Consider the following 22773-nt stretch of genomic DNA (forward strand, 5'->3'; position numbering starts at 1 on the left):
TTCCAAGGATCAACTTGCAGACATCTTCACCAAGCCATTGCCTCTACCACAGTTCGAGACTTGTCAGCGCAATTTTACCCTTCTAGATTCTTTAGGAAGTGGCTAAGATTGAAGGAGGGTATTAGATTGTATAGTTCCCGTATATGTGTACGTATGATGTAACGTTGTACCCCTTCATTATATATATGTGATAGGCCACCCCTAGAGGGTTGTGCCGGTTCCCCCAAACCTATTGTCTTACACCCAGTCGTGTCGTGCGGGTGCTGCAGCTGGTTCGTTCTTGCCGGAACGATCGATCTACCCGACGCCTATGTAGTTGTGTGTGTATCTGGACAACTTCGTTTGCTAGGTGCACGAGCAAACTTGCAATGAAAATCGATCAGGTGCTTCTGCTAGCTCCTGTGCACGCGCGTGTATAAGGCCAACTCCACCGCGCGACCCCAAACGGACGTCCGTTTTGTCCTGTTTTTGTCCCTTTGGGTAGGGGTTTGGGGTCGTGTCCGGGCCTGTCCTGGGATGCGCTGGCCGTGCGCCCAGCGCGCGGCCGCATCCTTTTGCCCCATGTTGTCCGTCAGGGCCAAGAATTGCCCAAATTTGCATTAAAACTAGTTTCGAACCCAAATATTTGTCTGAAAATTAAAATAGTTTTACAACCCAATTCAAATTGTCTTTAATAAAATAGTTTTACAACCAAATCGAAATTGTCTTGACTGAACATAAAATGGACAAATACATCTATTGGTTGCCAACGTGATCCCACACGTGCTCAACCAAGTCATTTTGAAGATTCATATGAGTGTGCCAATCACGCATCTCACGGTGGAATTGGGCAAACTGTTCAAATGTGGCCGGGTCTTGGTGCAGGGGCTCAATATTTTCACCTTGATTATCAAATCCTTGGTCGAAGATACTCTCATCACGCTCGTCCTCGACGATCATGTTGTGCATGATCACACAAGCAGTCATCACCTCCCAAAGCTTCCTTTCATCCCATGACAGTGCAGGGTTTCGAACGATACCCCACCGGGATTGAAGCACACCAAAAGCACATTCCACATCCTTTCTGACACTCTCTTGCATTTGGGCAAATCTCTTTCTCTTCTCACCTTGGGGTTTCGAGATTGTCTTCACAAAAGTTGACCACTGAGGATATATACCATCTGCTAGATAGTATCCCTTGTTGTAATGGTGGCCGTTGATCTCAAAGTTGACAGGTGGGGAGTGGCCTTCTGCAAGCCTCGCGAAGACTGGAGAACGCTGCAGCACGTTGATATCATTGTGAGAACCTGCCATGCCGAAGAAAGAATGCCATATCCAAAGATCTTGTGATGCCACCGATTCTAATATGACAGTGCACCCGTTAACATGCCCCTTGTACTGGCCCTGCCAAGCAAATGGACAGTTCTTCCACTTCCAGTGCATACAATCTATGCTGCCAAGCATACCTGGAAAGCCTCTAGCTGCGTTGGTTGCCAACAATCTCTCTGTATCAACGGCAGTTGGCTGCCTCAAGTACTCTAGGCCAAAGACCTCGACTTGTACATCGACATCAGACATGTTGTCTCACTCATACGCACATACTCATCCACCAGATCGCCTGGAATTCCATATGTAAGCATGCGGATGGCCGCGGTGCATTTCTGGTAGGAGGAGAATCCAAGCTTGCCAAGAGCATCCGTCTTGCACTTGAAGTATGGGTCATGAGCAACCACTCCCTCTCGGATACGATTGAACACATGCCTGGCCATACGAAAACGGCGACGAAATTTATCCGGCCTGAAGAGCGGGGTGTTGGCAAAGTAATCTGCATAGAGCAGGGCGTGGCCTCTCTCCCTGTTGCGGTTCAGGTTGGGAGCACGGCCAGGGACTGACCCCCTCTACCGAGGAAGCTGCCGTTGAATATGGTCATGAACGACCAGTGCAGCCACCACAAGATCGTCATCATCCGACGATGAATCGTCCGATGAACAAAGGAAGTGATGGTAGAAAAACTCGTCTCCACTGTCCATACCTTTGTTGGCAAAAGGTCGAACACCTTGCGCTCGTGGTGGCGAAGAGGCCGCGATGATCACCTCGACGCAGCAGGGTGGTTGCCGACCGGCTACAGGCCGCTCTGGAGCTCTCATGGGAATCTGCCTCGGCCGCCGTGGTACGTCGCTGGCAGTCGTGTCCCCTCTGCCACCGGCAAGGACGGCGAGGGCCAAACCTCCTCCGATCGACGACCAAAACTACGGTGGAAGCGCGGGCGTGGTGGCGGCCATGTCGAGACGTGGTTTGGTACGGACGGTGGGGGGGCTGCGCGGTGAGGAGGCGACCGGAGAATAGCGGCGGCGCCGGCGGCGGGGCGGGGCGGGGAGAGAGGGTGAAGCGTTGGGAGCGGAGGGACTGCTAGTGTCCCCGACAGGCGGGCCACGGGGGGACAAGGGCGTGCGTCGAGGCCGTTCGTGCGCGTCTGTTTCACTCCAAACCGAGCGCAAGTTTGGGCCGAGGATGGGTCGAAAGCGGACGGAATCCGGACATTTGTCCGTTTGCGCCCGCGCGCTGGGCCGTCTCGTTTGTCCCTTTTACCCCAAACGGACGGGGGCGGACAGGATAGGGTCGCGCGGTAGAGTTGGCCCAAGCGTTCTGGCCGGAAGGAATCGCCACCGTCTGCCGTGTTGAACATTGTTGTCGGCTTGGACCGCCTCAGCCTTATCCCTTGCGCCAGCAGCCTTGTCTGATAATGCACTATCCACTCCTTCTCGCAACTCTCTCTCTCTCTCTCTCTCTCTCTCTCTCTCTCTCTCTCGTTCGTGCTCCAGAGAAGGTCGCCGACATTGCCGTTTGTTGTCCTCGTGGCAAGAGACCACCCCGAGCCCAGCTGACATGTCCTGTAGATCTGCCTCGTCTCCCTCTTCGTCCCTCTAGAAGGAATCGTGCTAAGCCGCCACAAATCGACGGCATGGTCTTTGTCTTCTCCGCTGGCCGCCGCCATCGCTCGATCTCCACCTCCGGCGAAAGCCCGATGCCTCTTCTAGCCTCCTTGACTCCTGAGGCTTTCTTCAGTGAGGTTGTCCTCTCATAGTCGCCGTCGGCACCTCGCTCGGCGATTTGCCACGGCTGCCGCACGGTAATTTTTTTAAAAAAATCCTCTGACTTAGTTGTGTTAACTCTGGTCAGCACTCAAAACCGGTTTCAATGTGACCCAAAACCACTGCGGGGCTTGATTTATCCGGTTTTGACAATTTAAGGGGGTAAATTATATGGTATTGGAGTTCAGGGGTTATGGATCCATCAATGTGGATTTAAGGGGAAAAACTATACTTTCTTCTTTTTTTGGTGTAGGACTGGCCCATTCGGGCTGGTGGCTATTGGACCTTGTTTTTCTAAGCCCAGTCGGGTGGGTGTCTGTTAAACGTTTTTTTCCTGTAGCAATTGTGCTGTATACAGACCTATACAAAGAGCATTTGACCATTGTAATTTATGTATTTTTGCAAAAATAAAATTCATGTAAAATTGAAAATAAACACGAAAATTATAGATCATGAAAAAACTTTAAGTTTTACACATATTCATAGAACAAAAGCCTTATATTTTGCAAATCAAAAGAGGCACATATCTCTCACATCAACCAAATCTCACGAACCTAGAGCAATGGCGGTAGATAGTCGATCGATCTCAATAGCCGCAATAATGCAGACCTGCACAAGACCCTTCGTGCCAAACCTCAAGGCGAGAGGGCAGAGCACAAAGCTTCAAAGACTGCATCACCAGCCGCGCAACACCCAAGACACGACCCAAGACTTTGTGTGGATTACAGGGAACTTAATTCCATTACTACTAAGAACAAGTTTCGAATGCCAGTTTTGAAGATCTGTTAGATAAATCACACGAAAAGTGTATATTTACTAAACTGGATCTTAGATCTGATGACATTTCTAAAACTGCTTTCAGGACACATATGGGAGAGATAAGCAATTGGATGGTATTTCAAAATCCTAAACAATGGATGAAGTGGCTCCCACTTGCAAAGCTATGATACAACACTTCTTATGATTCATCCTTAAAGGTCACTCCCTTTGAAGCACTGTATGCTTACAAACCACCACAAATTTGTGAATTCTCTCTTACAAGTCCATTGTCAACTGAAGCTACAATGACAATTTCTGAGAGATAAAAGATGATGCAACAGCTCAAAGCTGACTTGGAGCATGCCCAAGTAGTATTAAATACTTCACTGACATTAAAAGGACAGAAAGAAGTTTTGAGATTGGAGATATGGTCTACTTGAAAATACATCCGTATTGACAAAATGCTTTTGGTCTCAGAGGATCATTAAAACTGATATCTAAATTGTATGATCCTTACAAAGTGATTGAACGAATTGGCTCTCTTTCTTACAAGTTACAACTATAAGTAGGATCTGACACTCATCCAGTATTTCATGTGAGCCAACTGAAGAAACACCTAAAGGACATATGAAAACCATACAATTTAATTGAAGGGATTTTTCTAGGGGTTGGGATTCGTCCACGCCTTTTACCCATTGTACTGAAGAGAATGACACAGAAAAGGAAGGGAAGAGATTCAAACAAAGAATGAAGAGCTCTCGCCCGAGGCATTCCCGCGGGCGGCAGGGCGAACCCTAGCCGCTGTCGGACCGCTCCTCTTCCTCACCTCCTCTCCCCCTCACCGCCGCCAGGCGAAGCCCGGTCGGCGTCGGCGGCGGCGGGGTCCTCTAGCCTCCCTCCCCTGTTGCTCGCGGCGCGGGCGCGACGGCTTGGCAGGGACGCGTCGTTCGCGCAGGCGGCGCGGCTTGCCGGTGGAGCAGCGGCGGCTGCGCGGTGGTTGGGCAGCGTGCGAGGTGGAGTTGGCGGGGTGGCTCTGCTGTGGGTGGTGTCACCGACGGCCCAGATCCCCTTGTCATCCGGCTCCGGCTGCGGCAGCTTGGACTGGAGGGCACACTGCCTTGGCTGGGTGGTGCTCCGGCGAGGCTGAGGGGCCTCCTGCTGCTGTTGGCTGGCGGCGGCAGAGGCTTGGGGTGTGGAGTGTGGCAGCACGGGGGCGGGCAGCGGCCTCAGTGGCGCGCCCCTCTGCTGCAGGGCAGTTCGGGGCTTCCCTCGGGATCCCGGCGTGGATTTGGGCTGCCACGGCGTGGTGGTGGCTCATAGTGGTGGTTCGGGTTGGCTCACGGTGGCGGTTGGACATCTCCGGCGTCCGTTCATCGATGAGCGGCCTGTTTCGGCTTTGACCCCTCTTCTCGTCGTCCGGACACTACCCTCGTTGAAGGGCTGGCCTTCTCCCAGCTGCGGTCCAGTGCTCGTCTCGCGCCCGGTGTTGCGGGATCGACCTCGTCTCGCGCCTGGCAGCAGGACCGAGCTTGTCTCGTGCGCGGCAGCAGGACCGCGCTCGTCTCGCGCCCGACAACAGGACCAAGCTCGTCTCGCGCCTGGCTGCAGAATTGAGCTCGTCTTGCATCCGATGCAACAGGACGGGTCACCGGAGGCCAATTTTGGCCGGGCTTTCGGGTTTCGGCGGTGGGGGCTGCCCAGGAGTGTGAAAGGCGAGGCCTTTCCACCCGTCTCTTTGGTTGGGGTAGCGACGGGGCTCGGGTGAGATGGTGTCAAGGTCTTGGATGCCGGGGCGGCGGCCCTGGTGGTGGTAGCGCGGCGCTCATGGCAGAGCCCGTGGCTTGGTGCTGCCCGGTGACCATGGCCGTGTGGGCGGCATGGTGGCTGGGGTGTGGCGTTCGGTGGCGGTGAGTGTTGGCCGGGGTGAAAACCTGTTCTATCTTCGAACGGACCGGCGGCGGCGTAGCATGTTCCCTTCTTGAAGGCGTCGTCGTGGCTCTCATCGGTCATCGTGTTGCTATAGGGGAAACTCCGATTCTTGGGTCGGGGGTGGCGGCGCGCTAGCGTCGTAACCTTCATGAAGGCACCGCCTTGGAGCACACGGTTCGTCATATGCGGCTTCATCTCTTCGCGGTGGCATGTTCACGGTGAAGGACCCCGATTGCTCTTGTAGTATGAAGGGTGTCGTTGTTGCGCTCAGCGCCTATGTATCCCGCCTTGGGCGTGTATGTGTTGTCGTGGGTTGCGTTTGTACTTGGGTTGTGGTTGATCATTGCTTTATATATAAAGCGGGGCGAAAGCCTTTTTCGGTAAACAAATAATGAACCAGATCGAAGCTCGCGACTTAAGTGAAGATGGACGGCTTGGATCACCTCGTGGGTACTTCACCGACATTTCTCCCTGAGCACCGTTACTTTAAACATTCACCTTGGTTAAACCAAACTCATGCTGTAATTCTCGGGCGGCCCGTGTTATAAGCCAAACACCCTTAGCTGTAAAGGGATCCATCAACTAAAACGGGCTTCCAGTGCATGGGTGCATTGGAACACATTTTTTTGAATCCAAAAATGGAGCTGAAAAGATTTGAAAAAAATGATTTTTGTAATGAATATGCATGCATGTGGTCTAAGTACTTGAAAGTCCGTTCAATAATACATTATATTATACACTGCATAAAAAGACAAAATTCCGGCCCAAAATTTGCATGTATTTTGTCTTTCTTTTATCTCTCACATGCAAATATTGGTGAAATTTTGGCCCGTTATACTGTACTTCTATACATGCACGTACACAATTTTTTTGAATTTTTCAAGCCGTAAAAATTCTGTTTTTAACTTCCAAAAAATCAGGCTAAATGTGCGCGTGCTCAGATGGCAATATTCGTCCACCAACTCCATTTCCAACTTAGCTTAGACCTAGTAGCTACTTACATGTAATTAGGGGTATCCAACTGTAAGATCTAGGAGTATTTATCAAAACTATCCCGAATTCATCCTTCGATTTGATTTGTTGATTTTCCCAAATCGGGTGCAGATCCTGCTGATTCAGGCCTCACATGCACTGAGCAGCACCGAAATCAACTTTTTTTTACTTGGCCGAGGGAGGATTCTCGGGATATCTTTTTATTTTTTGAACTTTTTTTTGAACCAAAAACCGCAGAACAATCGTTCTACGGTAAATTTCATTCAAAAATAAGCAAAATTATGTACAACAAAGAAAATAAAATACAACGTCCCACCATCTAACCAATACCAGCTCTAGGAAAGTCCATGAGAAATTAAGTTAGATTATCTGTAATCCATCCTCTGAAAGCCTCTCTGTATTTCCCTCTGTATTTCTGATGAAGCCTTGGAAGGTGGAGTGGCAGCAACACTTGGAAGATGCACCTCCTTGTCATTCTGAGTCTGGCAAGAGGGCTGCAGGACAGAATCACATTTTTCAGGCACCACAAAAGGTTTTAAATTTGAGCTATCAGATTGTTTAGAAATAAACTTCCATAATTGAGAAGAAAGGAACTGTTTGGCCCACTCAAATTTGTCTGATGAAAGCAGAGCAAGTGCAATAAAATTTGCCCAGTCATTAGGTACCTGAATCACCTCTCTGGGCTGCCCAACTGGAGCAAAGTGCTTCTTCCAGAGCTCTACTTCCTCTGTACTAGTGCAGGCCCTATGTAGATCCTCATGAGCTTGAGACAGAAACATCTTCTGCATAACTGGGTCTGCAGCATCAGGCAATAATTGACAAGCTCCAACATGAATAGTGTCTTTATAGATAGGAAGAGGAAATCCAGGAGGAGGGTTAGAGCTACCTGAATCTGGACTAGGCAGGTCTGAAGCTTTGTTATTTTCAGCATGGCTGACTGCAGCAGGAATATCAGCTCCCTGAGGAATATCCAGAGCTACTCCCTGAAGCTCAGCAGCAGCACCAACAGCCTCTTACTGAAGAATGATGCATCTTGAGTAACCAATGGAGCCCTCAACACTTGATCTTCAGGCATGGTGTTATCAGGCAATTGAACAACTGGGTTCTGCACTTGTGGCAACTCTTGGGGCGGTTGATCCAGAGGCAGTTGATCAATAGTTGCAGTATCAGGCATGAAATCTTGTTGCACAAAAACTGCAACATATGGTAGCTCTTGCTGCTCAACTACAGCTGGCAGGTCAACAAATTGCAGAGCATGGGGGCTTAGGCTGCTGCAGACCTTCCTCGAGGGGCAAGTTAAGATCTGGAAGCTGCATCTCAGGTAGCAACACTGGCGGGTCATGTGGAGCAATCAAATTTCCAAACAACTGAAGGTTAGCAGCACCCTGAACTGAATTTGCAGTATCGACACTGTTGGAGTCAATACCAAGAGAGAGCGTGAGGCCACTGTGATCCATCTCAATAGCTTGTGGCGCAACAACGTGATGATCCTGGATCAGCATATTATCATTGATCGGGGGCATTGCCCAATGGTCCCAGCCAAGATCATCTGCATTTTCTGCCTCTTCATTTTGACCATGCTGAACATTGTCAGGTTGTTCATTATTTTCATGTTGCGGAATGGTCCCAAAGAAAATATTGTGCTGATTGGGATGATGATGCTGCTCTGGTGGTCTTGGGTGCGGGTTGCCATCCATAGGAACGGGGTCTTCATCAGGGGGGGGGCTCCCAACAACTCCTCCTAAAAAATGATGACTAGGAAGTCCATGATTCTCCTTCGAAGTGCCTGTCCCCAGTAACTGCCAAACTGACTGGAACATCAGAAAGAGCATCGATTCTAACTTTCACTGCAACAGCTGCATCCGTGGTTTTCACTTGATCCCAAGAAAGCAACTTTCCAAAACTAGAGACAGCGTTGTTGAGTTCAGACATGCAACGAAGATCTGCTGAGAAACCAACTAACAACAACCAACAGTCTCTGGCCAGATTGAACTTCCTCCAGTTCATGCCTTGATCATGCTTCTTGAAAACGATGTGAATATCATCAAAAGGATGCGGGCTCCTATTGACTAAGGAATCTCTGTCTACTTTACTGTTGCATCTGACAAAAGCTTGACCAAAAGGGCATTTGGAAATAGAGGAGAACACAACCCTTTGCGAGACCAAGAAATCATTGAGAACCTCTCGGACATTGACAAAGGCGACTTCACCTTGGGGCATTGGCACCAGAGTGGCGATGGTGAGATTTTCATTGGACAGCTGCATATCTCCATGGATGACCCGAGCGCGCGCTGGCCTCCCTTCCACCTCGATAGTTTGAGTGTCAGGGAGAAGGAATGGTGTAGGGTCGAAGGGAAAGTTTGCCATGGTTGACGACCTCGCCGGAGCAGGGTTGGAGGGATGAAGCAATGAAGAAACTAAGCTAGGAGGATTTGATTGATGAGACTAGAGAGGGCAGCGAGAAAGAGGTGGGAAATTAGCATTGGCAGAGTCCCGAGCAGAGGGCAATAAATTTTCTGCAGGGCCAAAATTACGGGAAGACGGAACGATAGAACCACTGACAAGCGGGTCCCTCCGACCATTGTTACTAGATTCCCGATTATTTACCAAACTGGGGGGATTTGCCATGTCAGATGAGGAATGCAGAACGACAATCTCGGCCCGGAATCTACAGTTGACTGCAATATGCCCCCATCTGTTGCAGGCCTTACAACGGATTTTGTTCTGGCATTTGGGCCTCAAGTGGCCCTACATGAGGCAGCGAACACAAAAAAGGCCGGAAGCGCTATGGGCCGCAGGGTCCAAAGATTTAAAACGCGCAGATCCCGCCCCACCCAACGCAGTATTATTGGGCGAAGTTAAAACTGAATTAAATGGGCCTCTTGACTGCTGCATGGCTCGATCAAGGGAATTCTGCGAAGTTTGCGAAGAAAAGAATTGAGGCTGATGAACAGCTTGAGCATATGATCGACGAGATTTGGCGTTGGACACAATTGTCCAATTTTTGCTAGCCGCATCATGATAACGTCGGTATAGATCCTTAAGCTCATCATCCCCCTCTCCCCATAGGAGAAAATTCATGGAAAAAAGATCTGACGACAAGTTGCCACCTCTAACAATTTCGAAACCCACTTCCGGAGCAGAAACGCAGAACTTGTATGACCAATTGCGCAGATGAGATACCTTAAAAAGCTTGGCAGGGCCGCCAAAACAAGCTTGAATGATGAGGCCCACCGATTCTGGATTTAGCTTGATTAACGAACGCTTGAATTCCACCATGAGGAAGAACTTTGGAGATCTAGGCACATCTTGGGCATTGACGACTGCCTTGCACTACTTCTTGATGTACTCTTCGAAAGCTTTCCCAAGGGAGAAGTTGAGATCGAAAAGGGCCATACTGTGAAGTGGCCGACGGGATCGGAGCGATCACCGGCGGGAAGTGGTCACCGGGGTCGGAATGACCACCGGTGCGGCTGGCTTGGTGGTTTTTGAACTTGATTCTCGGGATATCTAGAGCTAGAAGGAACCAGAACCGTGTTAGCGATAGGTAAATAAGACCTAAGATGTCTGATTGGGGGCAAGGGGCAAGGCAATTTTTCTTGGAAAACAACAACAAAACCTAAGAGGGCCGATTGAGGGAGTGGGGTGGGTGTGCAGGAGTTTGTTGCCTTCGCCGACGACGACCAAACCAAAGGGCGAGGGGGGTTTTCCTTCAAAAACAACAAACAACAAAACCTAAGAGGGCCGATTGGGTTTATGTGCCCTGCTCAGAAATTGGTTACCTTCGGCAACAGCGACGGTGGCGGTGGCAGTGAGGCGTAGCGTTTTGCATCGGCGCAATGGATGATGGAAGCTGGAGCCTGAGTTGTCACTGCTTGTTCAAAAATATCTGTTTGGATGTGAAATTGAGCAGAAAATTAAACGTTTTGTACTCAAAGTCTCTAACGCATAATGATTTAGTCCCGCAACTTGAGAAATTCTCTAATACGGTCTCTGTATATGAGAATACAATTACGTTCTACATTACCTCTACTGTCCCTGGATGGTCGATCGCTCTCGAGCCGCCACGTACCCCGAGAGCAGGTTATTTTCCAAAAACGGCAAGGGTATGACTGAAAAAATAGCCTAGCCCGCGCTAGGGTACGTGCCGGCTCCAGAGTGACCGACCGTCCAAGGGACCATAGATGTACCGTAGAATGTAATATATTCTTGTGTATAGAGACTGTATTGAAGCGTTTCTCAAGTTGCGGGGATCAGATCGCTAGAGATTTGGAGGACCAAACGTAATTTTCTCGAAACTGAGCCTACACTAGGAAGATGCGCACCGGAAAAATATCGGGTGCTTCCGTCCTTAGGAATTGGGGGGACCTCCTATATCGTGGGGTCCTCCTATACGACGCTTCACGCGCCCAGTCGCGGGAGTGGAGCTCACGCAGCTGCGACTTGGACCGGCCCAACGCGGGTGCTCGCTCACTGTTGACCAATCAATGGTTGACTTTTGGGGGGAAATCCAAAAAAAATAAAAAACTCATGAATTCAAAATGTTCATGGATTTTGAAAAAACTTCAAAAAGTTAAAAAAACAACGATTTTGAAAAAAGTTCACCATTTATTTAAAAGCTCCGATTTTGAGAAAAAATCATCTAATTTGAAAAAAAATCATCAATTTTCAAAAAAGTTCATCGAAAAATGAAAAAAAAATCATCAAATTTGATGATAAAAAGGAATCAAAAAAGGGAAAAGGAAGAAGCGAATAAGAATGCAAACTGAGGAAGAATAACAGGAAAGAAAGAAGTTACAAGTCACCAAGTGGTGAGTGCCTTAGTGGTTACTGCTGTTCTCATGTAAAAAAAAAGAGGTTTTGTGTTTGAATCATCGTGCACTCACCCTTTTTTCGGTTTAGTAGAGAAAAAATAAACTGGAATGGGGCGATTGCCAAATTAACTAGATCGGGCACCTGCAGTGCCAAAATAGGGTTTGCCTATACCATGCGCAGTGCGCTAGGAGAAGACGCACCGCGTACCCCCCGCTCCATAGTGCGCCCTTTTGGGGCGGCCCATGTGCTGGTGCCCTGTTTTTTTCCTTTTCTTTTTCCTTTTCTTTTTTTGTTTTCTTTCTACTTTAAATAATTAGTATTTAAAATAAGTTCCAAAATTAGAGAAAAATGATAATTGTGACAAAAAAAATCAAGAAATCATCAAATGTTTGCAGATTTAAAAAAATGTTCGCATACTCAAAAGAAGTTCATCAATTTCAAATAAAATTATAGAATTCAAATAATGTTTATGAAAATTTCAGGAAAACGAAAAACTGTTCTTGAATTTCAAAAATTGTTCCCAAATTAAAAAAAATCATTTGTTCAAAAAATGTTTGCTAATTCAAAAAATGCTCATGAATTCGAAAAATGTTCATGCATTCCAAAAAAAGATGTTCGGAGTTTTCAAAACATGTTCCCAAATTTCAAAAAATGTTTGCCCATTCCAAAAAAGTTTATGAGTTTAAAATCTTCAGAAAAATCACAAATTTGTACAAAATTTCATGAATTCGAAAAAATGTTCACAGTTTTTAAAAAAATGTTCTCGACTTTCCAAAAATATTCATTATTTAAAAAATAATGTTCACAAATTTGAAAGATGTTCATGAAAAAGCAATAGAAAAAGAAAGTGAAAATGAAAAACAAAAAACAAAAAAGAAACTATTTCTTCATCGTAGTAGTCTTGGCACGAGCTTTTGGGACTAACATGTGCATTGGTAGCATCCATGTTTGAGTATGGAAAATGAGAGGGGGTTTGAGTGTGAGAAAAAGAGGGGTGGGCAACCCTTCTATAGCAAAAAAAAAAACATTTTTTACACGGGCCGGCAAGTTTAGAAAAAAGAAAAAGAAAGAAAAATTGAAATGAGGCAACATGTCATCATGTGGGATAAATATCAAGCTTTATTTGTGGCTGCTCATTAAAACTTTCATCCTTGAAATCAACTGCAACACGTATCAGGTATGATGGCATCGATCTTCAGGAAGTGCTGCAGAGTTTTGGTGGTCAGATTTCTAGGTTCCCTTCGAAATATCTGGGACACCCGATCGTGGTCGATAGGCTGTGTCTCGTTCATCTCTACTTCATTATTGATCGCATCAAAGCAAGGCTCGTAGGATGGAAAGGCAAGCTAATGACAATTGCTAGCAAAAGAGTTCTAGTGCGATGTGTTCGGGGCGCGTTGCCATGTTCGCACTGACTGTTATGAAGGTGCCAAAGAAATTCTTCAAAGAAGTTGACAAGAGACATAGAAAGTTCCTATGGGTAGAAGAGGAAGAGCTCAAGTGTAAAGTCAATTGGACTGTTTGCTCTCCAATGGACAGTGTCGGCCTTGGCATTCATGATCTGCAGGCTTCAGCCATGCCACGCCATTCGCCTATGCTGGATATTGTATGCATGGCAAAACCCAACAAGTCGTGGGTAGGATCTATGATGTCGTGCGATGAGGGAGACTATGCCCTTTTTAAAACCGTCACATCAGTAACAATTGACAATGGAGAGAGGGCAAGTTTCCGAAACAGTTCTTAGATAGGTTCTGAAACTCTGAAAATGGCATTCCCTATGCTCTACAAGCACTCACTAAGAGAAAATCATTCTGCCAAGGCTGCACCGAACGGTGACACTTGGATCAACGACCTCGCGCACAGAAACACCAATGATATACTGCATGAGTTCCTACACTGAGGCGTTGGCTTTGAGGGAGGGAAATCCTACTGGATAACCAAAGGCTTGATTTGATTTAGTGGAAGCAACAAGCCAACGACTTCTTTTCTACTGGCTCTGCCTACAAAATTCAATTCCAGGGATCGACAACAACAAGTTTGGGGCGCCCCTTCTGGAGAGCCTGGGCTCCTGGCCACATAAAAAAATATAAGATGTTGCCTGGGCTCCCTCCTTTCACAAATATAAGATGTTCTAACTTATTTCTGAATCGGATGTATATAGACATGTTTTGGTGTATGTGTTTACTTTTTTCAGTCTGTATGTAGTTTATAACAAAATGTATAAACCATCTTATATTTATAAACAGGGTGAGATATTGTCTTGTATTGAGAGGGTTTTGAATTTGCATCCAACTTTTAGCCAATTTTCACCGAAATAACTATTTGAATCACAACACAGATCAACGGCTCTATACATATGGGTAGGTGCTTCCCCACACCTACGTGCCCCTACGAATTTTCAATCTTGTGTGCTCCTGAAAAACAAACGGAGGGAGTAAGTCGAGTCTAGATTCAACGAACCTATATGATTGGAGCTTCATCAATCCATCATCGATCGGGTACACCGTCGTTGACAGCACCACGCGCCCCTTGCAAGTGTTTGCAAGTAAAACACACAAAATCACGTCTAGGTACATATAGGCATGTCCCCTTTAAAGCATGTAGTCAAGATGCCTGCGTATATCCACCCGATCGGCCGGACACCAGGCACCCGGCAGCCCCGCTGATCGATTGAATGGAGCCTGAGAATGCATGCAGGGGTGTTAATCAGTCAGAGCATAAATGTCCAGGTTCAGTGAATATCATCTCATCAGTTCAATTTTAGGCCATCATTCGTTCCTTTTTTTGGTATATACTATGCAGGGTCTTTTTTATGGGGAGGATTCTCAAAATGCATGAATGGACCGAACAGGATTTGGAAATTACTTATGTTATATGTCATTTTCTCTAGACGCCCAGAAACTATTTGCTTCCGCAATAAGGAAAAAAAGGTGAATTTTCTTGGAGAGTTGTTGCACACTATCTCACAGTTGCCATATAAACAAAGGTATATTTTTAAAAAGTTAGGCTAAATAGAAAATTTCATTTGAAACTGGATGCAAATTAAATAACTCACGGGTAAATATTCTAATGATTATAATCCTACCAATCAAACATGGCTCTAAAAAATAGAGATTGGAATCCTGAAGAAATTCACTGAAATGTCTTTGTATCAAAGAAGGGGTGTGCTACGCGTCGGCCAACGGATCTTTTTAAAAGAACCGCTGCCTCGCGAGCCGTCGGATTTCACCCCATTGTAAGGCAGAGTGGCGTCTTCCACCTTGGCAACAGGGTTTCTCTTGTAGAAATCTTGCAACAAAGGTCTTATTGCGGAAATCTTCGCAGCAAATCTTGTTGCAGAATTTTTTTGCAACCAAGGTATTGTTGCAGAAAACTTTACGATAGTGGTAATGTTGCACAATTTATGTGATGTTACGGAAGAAAGTCGTGCAACAATGATGGATGTTACAGAAAAACTTTCATGCAACATAGAGGAAGCTTGCAACGCCACATCAAAATTTTGAGAGCGTGCCGTGATGTTTCCGTAAGCGGTGGGACCAGCTTGCGACATCTTACGATCACATTTGATCGAACGGCAGCGCGCAAGGCCAATCCTCCGAGCGAATCAGCCGGCAGGACTGAAGTGTTTTCCATCAAAGAAAGCCCATACCGTGGAAACTTTCCACTCAGATCAGCCTCTTTGACTTACGCAAGTTTTTGAAGAATTGGTAACTTTTGAAACAAATTCAACGCAATAGCCAATAGCTCATGCACGCATGTGGTGAAAAGTCGAGAGTGCCTGGATAAAAATAAGCAATACCTTGTAATGACATCACTTAGCTACTTCTTTCGTTCCTAAATATAAGTCTTTTTAGAAATTTGAAATGGACTAATGTATATAGACGTATTCTAAAGTGTAGATTCACTTATTTTGCTCTGTATGTAGTTCATAGACCTCTTGGTTTCGATACCATGTAGAAGTGCATGCTTTAGTCAATGCAATCAAAAGCCCGATGTGATGAAATAGACTAGACAATACATTTATACGTCAATAGATAATAATACAAGAGTGTTTCCAACATGCATACATAATAATACAAGACTGTTTCCAACATTCATACATGTATATGTGCATAGATGCATCCAGTGACCGACAAGGCATGATAACGACATGACACCTCACTCTGACCAGGACAACAATAAGGGTAGCCATATACCTTGCCTGTCCATAAAAAGATGATATTGGTGCAATAATCGTATACACACAGTATGTAATGATTGTGTAGTTATACAACGAGAGATATCAATTATAACCGACTTCTTGATTTACCATGCGATAAAATGTATGGATATCAATTAGTAATACAAAGTTTACCCTAAATCAGCGGCAACTAATATGAAACGGAGTGCAAGAACCGAACCACTTCAAGCTAAGACGGCCCACTCAAAAAAAAGAAAAACCTAAGGCAGGGAGTACGGCGTGGCAATGCGCATGTGCAGCTAGCATATACATATCCCATCCATCGATCCGATCCGATCCGGTTCCCCCGGCGCGCGCATGTACAATTGCTCCACGTCGACCCCGTGCACAAATTTCCTCCTTTTCTGCGGGAAAAATCGACCCGTGCATCACAACTGCGCATACTCCTCGCCAAAGCGGGGGAAAAAAAGAGAACAATCGCACATGCATGCATCGTCTGCGGGTGCGTGTGAGGGGTCTGCCTATCCTTATCCATAACCCCATCCATCCAGCCATCCGTGTCTCCCTGCCCTATGGAGGCACACCACACGTAAAGTATGTACGTGTCAGCACGTGGGCGCAAGTGGATGGGAGACGCGAGGAAACGGGAACGCGCGCGCACCAGATGAGATTAGACTTGCTGATGTGTATCTGTCTGTAACGACGGCGACGTCCTCCCCTCTTGTCTTGCTATTATTGCCTTTGTTTATTAATTCTTCGTTCATCGTCGTGATGGGCGACCGATCCATCGATTTGATTAGCTCAACTTGGATCGGTGAGTTCGTCTCTGCCTTTTCTTTTTCGTCCACCCAACGAGCCAAGTCTAACGACGTGAAAAAAAGCTAACTTTTCTCTAAAACCTCAACATAAAAATGAACCCAATCTAAAATATTTCATAAAATAGCCCTTTTTTATATGACGCATGGGGCTTGGGCATCATGGTAGAGAGCATGACGCTCCGGGCTAGGGCGCCATGATAGCGACACCTAGCATGACGCTCTGGCCGAGGGTGCCATGCCAAATAGCATGGCGTCCTAACCCGAGGCGTCATGCTATCTAGCATGGCGCTCTAGACCCGGACGTCATGTAAAAGGGACTTCGTGAAATATTTTCAGATTGATGTCATTTTATGTTCAAGTTTTGGAAAAGGACCAGTCTTATCCATTTTCACGTCTAACGCGACCTGTCACTCTTCCTTCTTTTGCTCGACCATCCATTCCGGCCCGCCGTCAAAAACTCTCATGAGATGGCCCAAGTTTTATTGGACCGCATTATCTGACAAATGTATCTTGGGAGTATTTTTCTCAACGAACGTCAAATTTGTCATGCCAAACTAACTAAAAATGCCATGACAACTTTGTGGGATTTGTCATGATCGAAGACGAAACTTGTCATGTTATGCAAAACAAAGAGTAGAAATACTATCATGATTTACATGAAAAAAAATGTCGTTCATTCAAACAGACAGTTTTGAAGGCATTCGTTGGGAGGTCCAAAAAAATCTGACGTTCACCAGGTATCATTCACCTAAATTCGTGGGGAAGATGATCCAATTACCGAAGCTTAGAACAAAACTCCAAAGCGCTCTATTCTCCACAACTAATGATTTATTTACCAACAATTAGTTGTGCTCTGCACTACAATGGGTGCATAACATATTTTAGTAAGTTAATGCGATTGCATACCAGATAGTGAAAGAATAATCGTATTTATTACTCTAGTTATTATAGCTTACCAAAGAGAACAAGATTTGGTTTAGCATCCCCCTTTCCCCACCCTAGCCATCATCGAAGATCTTCACGCCACTCCCTTGGCCTCTATCCTCTCTCCCGTCCGGTGATCTTCGTCTCGGACCCCTCCTCTCTCTTTCACCCGGCGACCTTGTTGAGGGCTAGCTGAGTGAAGACCAATCGCTTTCATTGTTCTTAGTTTTAATAGGTCCTTATTCTCCTTGTTTTTTTCCTTAGAAGCATCGGCAGGGTGGTGGCGGCGATGGCGTGTTGGATTGGAATGACATCTCTCCGGCTCTCCATACCTCTAAGACCTCCAATTCGACACCGACGAAGGTCCTGCGAGGATAGGTCTTGCCAGATCTGTTGTCACTGCAAGGGTATGTCTTGTCCAGATCTGTTGCCACTCTTTAGATCTTGGCACTTTGTGCCAATCAAGGAAAATAGTTGAGTAGCTCTTGGTGCGGCAACTTCGACCTCTTTTTTTCATTTGTTTTTGGGCATGGTATGATTTCTCTAACACTCTCAATTGGTGGTGAAGGATCACAAGTCTGTGTTGCGTCGGGTAATGTCCCAACCGTTGTTCCTTCAACGCTTATCTTGTTTCCAGAGGCAAGTGACTAATGCAGTCTTCAAAGCCTGGTATGGCAAGTACATTTGCAGGTGAATTTTCCAAGCTCATGCGGTTGATGTACAATTGAAGAAAAAGACGGTAAGTATGGTTTTCAGTGCAATATTTTTTGGGTCATTTTGTGCTTAGTCATCTTTCCATTTTTATTAGATATTGTTTTCCTTGATGATTACCATATACTCCCACCGCCCGGAATTGATAGATATCGTTCGATTTGAACGTCAAGTAATTCCGTACAGAGGATGGTAACCTTTCGGAGGTGCAACTCGAAGCCTTTTCCACTGATAAGCTAGCGAAACACAAATATGGATTTTCCTAGTAGATATATATGTCGAAGCCTTTTCCGTTCTCTCTAGCTTTCCTTTTTCAGTTCACAAAACCAAAATGAACAAGAAGCAAGCTTGTTTCATGCCTAGCAAAGAGCCTGAATGAGTAGCGGTGGCACATGCAGCTCCAGAATGCAGAGTGGATACAAGTTTTTGCAAGGACTGGGCACGTAGCAATAGAGCCAAGAGCAGCTATTGCTAGCCACAGTCACGCACATGAACCGCTCATGTCGACACTCGTACCAATAATGCCGGGCGGAGGACGAACATGTCCTCCCTACTACGTAAGCCATGGGCAGCATAGCATATTCATTCAAGGAGATCCGGATCACCCAACGAGATGCACCCCTTACATACAGATAACAAGTACTTCCTCCTTCCATCTATATAGGGCCTAATGTGTTTTTCAAGACAGACTTTGACTATTGACAAGATTAATAGCACATAAGATGTATACTATAAAAATTATAATATTGGAAGCTCCTTTGACGTACGAATTTGAAGGTATGCTTTGTGTAAGTTGCATGTCATACATTATTACTCGAACGTTTGGTCAAAATTAGCCTCGAAAAACGCATTAGGCCCTATATAGATGGAAGAAGGGAGTAAAATGTTCTCCCATAAGAAATTTCCTCATTTTGTATATACCACCAGAATAATAACAAAATGCAGAGTAAGAAAGATGAAGAAAAACAATAATGCGTTGCACGATGCAAAACCAGCAAGGAACACTTAGCAATATATAAACTAATCAATAATGCATGGAGATGGCAAGGCGGTCAGGATCAGATGAGTCATCGCAACAGCCCAAAGGAAAAGGAAAAGATGGAATAGAATACATACATGTGATGATACACCATGCAACATGCTACTGGTCTACCGCGGCGCCCCGCTACTCTACGCTCCTCACTCTCAGCTCGGCTCAGCTTCTTGGCAGCCTATAAATAGATGCTCTTGTGCAACTCATCCGGCACACCCATCCTCTTTCAGAAGCACAGAGAGAGATCTTCTAGCTACACACTGTTGCCGTCGATCCAGCAAAAATGTGCGGCATACTGGCGGTGCTGGGCTGCGCCGATGACACCCAGGGGAAGAGAGTGCGCGTGCTCGAGCTCTCGCGCAGGCTCAAGCACCGCGGCCCCGACTGGAGCGGCATGCACCAGGTCGGCGACTGCTACCTCTCCCACCAGCGCCTCGCCATCATCGACCCTGCCTCTGGCGACCAGCCCCTCTACAACGAGGACAAGTCCATCGTCGTCACTGTACGTTTGCTTTTGTGTGTATATCTCTGCCGCTATTGTAGCTTGGTTCTTTCTGCTAAAACAAGTACTCCTTGCAGGTGAATGGAGAGATCTACAACCATGAACAGCTCCGGGCGCAGCTCTCCTCCCACACGTTCAGGACAGGCAGCGACTGCGAGGTCATCGCGCACCTGGTCAGTCACCTACATGACAACATTCAAATGTCAACTCTCCTCTTCGTCCTCCTCAACAACAATTACTAGTCATGATATCATTTATAAGATATATGGTGCGCCAAGTTGCGAGACACTAACATATCTATCACATGTCAAAAAACCACCTCTGGTGTGGGAAAGACACGAATAACACCAGAATGACATTTGCTACATATGTAGTCCTTTCACGAGGGACCACCGTAAACAGAGAAATGACTCCATGTCACCGATAAACGAGAAAAAGAAGACAATTAACAATACTGGAAATATACATGATTGACAAGTGGATGCATAACTTAATTTTACCATTGTATAGTACGAGGAGCACGGGGAGAACTTCATCGACATGCTGGATGGTGTCTTCTCCTTCGTCTTGCTCGACACACGCGACAACAGCTTCATTGCTGCCCGTGATGCCATTGGCGTCACACCCCTGTATATTGGCTGGGGAATTGATGGTAAGTCAATGTTAAATTTTATTCAACAATGTGACACGATGCCTGCCCTCAGACAATCTTGTCACGCAATAGTAATACTACCTAGTCAAGAACAAGTAAAATCTGTCTAACATTACCTGCTCATGTTCTGCAAATTGCCAGGGTCGGTGTGGATATCATCAGAGATGAAGGGCCTGAATGATGATTGTGAGCACTTTGAGATCTTTCCTCCTGGCCATCTCTACTCCAGCAAGCAGGGAGGCTTCAAGAGATGGTACAACCCACCTTGGTTCTCCGAGGTCATTCCTTCAGTGCCATATGTTCCACTTGCTCTCAGGAAGGCTTTTGAAAAGGTCAGACAAGACCATTGCCTGAAACTCAAAAATAACAATTTTAAGATCCACCATGGTCTAACTGTGTAGTCTTCTTTCAGGCTGTCATCAAGAGGCTTATGACGGACGTTCCATTCGGTGTTCTACTCTCTGGTGGCCTAGACTCATCATTGGTTGCAGCCGTTACAGTTCGTCACCTGGCAGGGACAAAGGCTGCAAAGCGCTGGGGGACTAAGCTTCATTCTTTTTGTGTCGGACTTGAGGTATGGAACTGAAAAAGATCAACAATGACTGTAACCTTTAGCAGATTTCCAACAAATTGCACCACAATATTATTACGCAGGGGTCACCTGATCTGAAGGCCGCAAAGGAGGTAGCCAATTACCTGGGGACCATGCACCATGAGTTCACCTTCACTGTTCAGGTAGCAAGCATGAGCAGCCGCATGCTTCATCTGTTGACCATACCAGACTAGTTGTTGTACTAACAGCACAAAGCATTGCAGGACGGCATTGATGCAATTGAGGATGTGATTTATCACACCGAAACATATGATGTGACGACAATCAGGGCAAGCACGCCAATGTTCCTGATGTCACGCAAGATCAAGTCACTTGGCGTCAAGATGGTCATCTCTGGTGAGGGTTCCGATGAGATTTTCGGAGGGTACCTCTACTTCCACAAGGCACCCAACAAAGAGGAGCTCCACCGTGAGACATGTCAAAAGGTGAATAAGAAAGAAATTTTCAGAAAAATGGCAGATTCAGACACCCTGACATAATGATTACACTGTAGATCAAAGCTCTGCATCAGTACGATTGCTTGAGGGCCAACAAGGCAACATCTGCATGGGGACTCGAAGCACGTGTGCCATTCCTGGACAAGGAGTTTATCAATGAGGCAATGAGCATAGATCCTGAGTGGAAGATGGTATGCTCAAGCTCAAACCTTACGAATCTAGAAATTTGAGAAAGAGCATAACATATTGTTGTAAAATGTCTTCCTAGTTTCTACTTTTAGACAATTACTATATCTGATGTTACAGATCCGACCTGATCTTGGAAGAATTGAGAAGTGGGTGCTGAGGAAAGCATTTGATGACGAGGAGCAACCATTCCTGCCAAAGGTAACAGTTTTTAATTCAAGTTTCTGCTACATCAATATGTTAATAGAGCAGTGGAGTTAACAGTTTCTATTGTGTGGCAATTGCAGCACATTCTGTACAGGCAGAAAGAGCAGTTCAGTGATGGTGTTGGCTATAGCTGGATTGATGGCCTAAAGGCTCACGCAGAATCAAATGTAAAAACATTGCTGCCTCTCATGTTCAACACGTCACTGTTATGCGTAAAATTGTAGTGAAATTCAGTTATTTGTAAAATGGTATAATTACACGAGATGTAAAATTATTGATGCAGGTGACCGTAAAGATGATGTCAAATGCAAAGTTCATCTACCCGCACAACACCCCGACTACAAAAGAGGCCTACTGTTACAGGATGATATTTGAGAGGTTCTTCCCCCAGGTGAGCAAATAAAACAGCAAGAACATGAAACAGAAAACTCACTTTTCCATAGGAATAACTATGTTGATGCAAGCATATCCGTTGCTCTTGTGCCAGAACTCGGCGATCCTGATGGTGCCAGGCGGGCCAAGCGTTGCATGCAGCACGGCAAAGGCGGTAGAGTGGGATGCTCAGTGGTCGGGGAACCTGGATCCCTCAGGGAGAGCAGCACTTGGAGTCCATCTCTCGGCCTATGAACAGGAGCATCTCCCAGCAACCATCTTGACAGGAACCAGCAAGAAGCCGAGGATGATCGAGGTTGCAGCGCCTGGTGTCGCAATTGAGAGTTGATGGTGTCCTGTCCTGCTTGCCGTTTCTGATAAGAAATAAGATGTACCTGCTCTTGCCATTAGAGTGGTGCAGACCTAAGGTTTGAGTGAAGATTGTGCATTAATGTATCTATTGTTCTTATGAAATCGGAGACCGGATGATTTCTAATCCTTTTCTGGCAACTTCCATCAAAACATTATTGCATGATGGTTATTATTTGACATAAACGGCTACATCTAACCA

The 22773-nt window shown here is 46.1% G+C and overlaps 1 protein-coding gene and 1 long non-coding RNA gene across 2 annotated transcripts; one reads left to right on the top strand and one right to left on the bottom strand.

The window, feature by feature from the left end:
- Nucleotides 1-19169: 19169 nt before the first annotated feature.
- Nucleotides 19170-20375, bottom strand: LOC119301013. The gene is made up of 2 exons (XR_005146842.1): nucleotides 20236-20375; nucleotides 19170-19917 (listed from the first exon to the last, which is right to left on the bottom strand). It is a non-coding gene; the product is annotated as an uncharacterized LOC119301013 (long non-coding RNA).
- LOC119301011 (asparagine synthetase [glutamine-hydrolyzing]-like) lies at nucleotides 19517-22701 on the top strand. Its single transcript, XM_037577915.1, has 12 exons — nucleotides 19517-19735; nucleotides 19813-19908; nucleotides 20246-20387; nucleotides 20529-20719; nucleotides 20800-20961; nucleotides 21042-21122; nucleotides 21204-21425; nucleotides 21494-21628; nucleotides 21744-21824; nucleotides 21911-21997; nucleotides 22114-22221; nucleotides 22318-22701. Exons 1-12 carry the CDS (start codon nucleotides 19517-19519, stop codon nucleotides 22549-22551), a joined length of 1758 nt encoding a protein of 585 aa, XP_037433812.1. The 3' UTR covers nucleotides 22552-22701.
- Nucleotides 22702-22773: the final 72 nt, after the last annotated feature.

Source organism: Triticum dicoccoides, chromosome 5A, assembly GCF_002162155.2.
Source record: "Triticum dicoccoides isolate Atlit2015 ecotype Zavitan chromosome 5A, WEW_v2.0, whole genome shotgun sequence".
Lineage (NCBI taxonomy): Eukaryota > Viridiplantae > Streptophyta > Magnoliopsida > Poales > Poaceae > Triticum > Triticum dicoccoides.

What these genes read in the sequence shown, in the direction of transcription:
- LOC119301011 (XM_037577915.1), top strand. Translation starts at nt 19,517, where the DNA reads ATGTGCGGCATACTGGCGGTGCTGGGCTGCGCCGATGACACCCAGGGG. An exon ending in TATTGGCTGGGGAATTGATG is followed by an intron (nt 20,388 to 20,528) that starts GTAAGTCAATGT and finishes GCAAATTGCCAG; the next exon opens with GGTCGGTGTGGATATCATCA. An exon ending in AGGCTCACGCAGAATCAAAT is followed by an intron (nt 21,998 to 22,113) that starts GTAAAAACATTG and finishes TTATTGATGCAG; the next exon opens with GTGACCGTAAAGATGATGTC.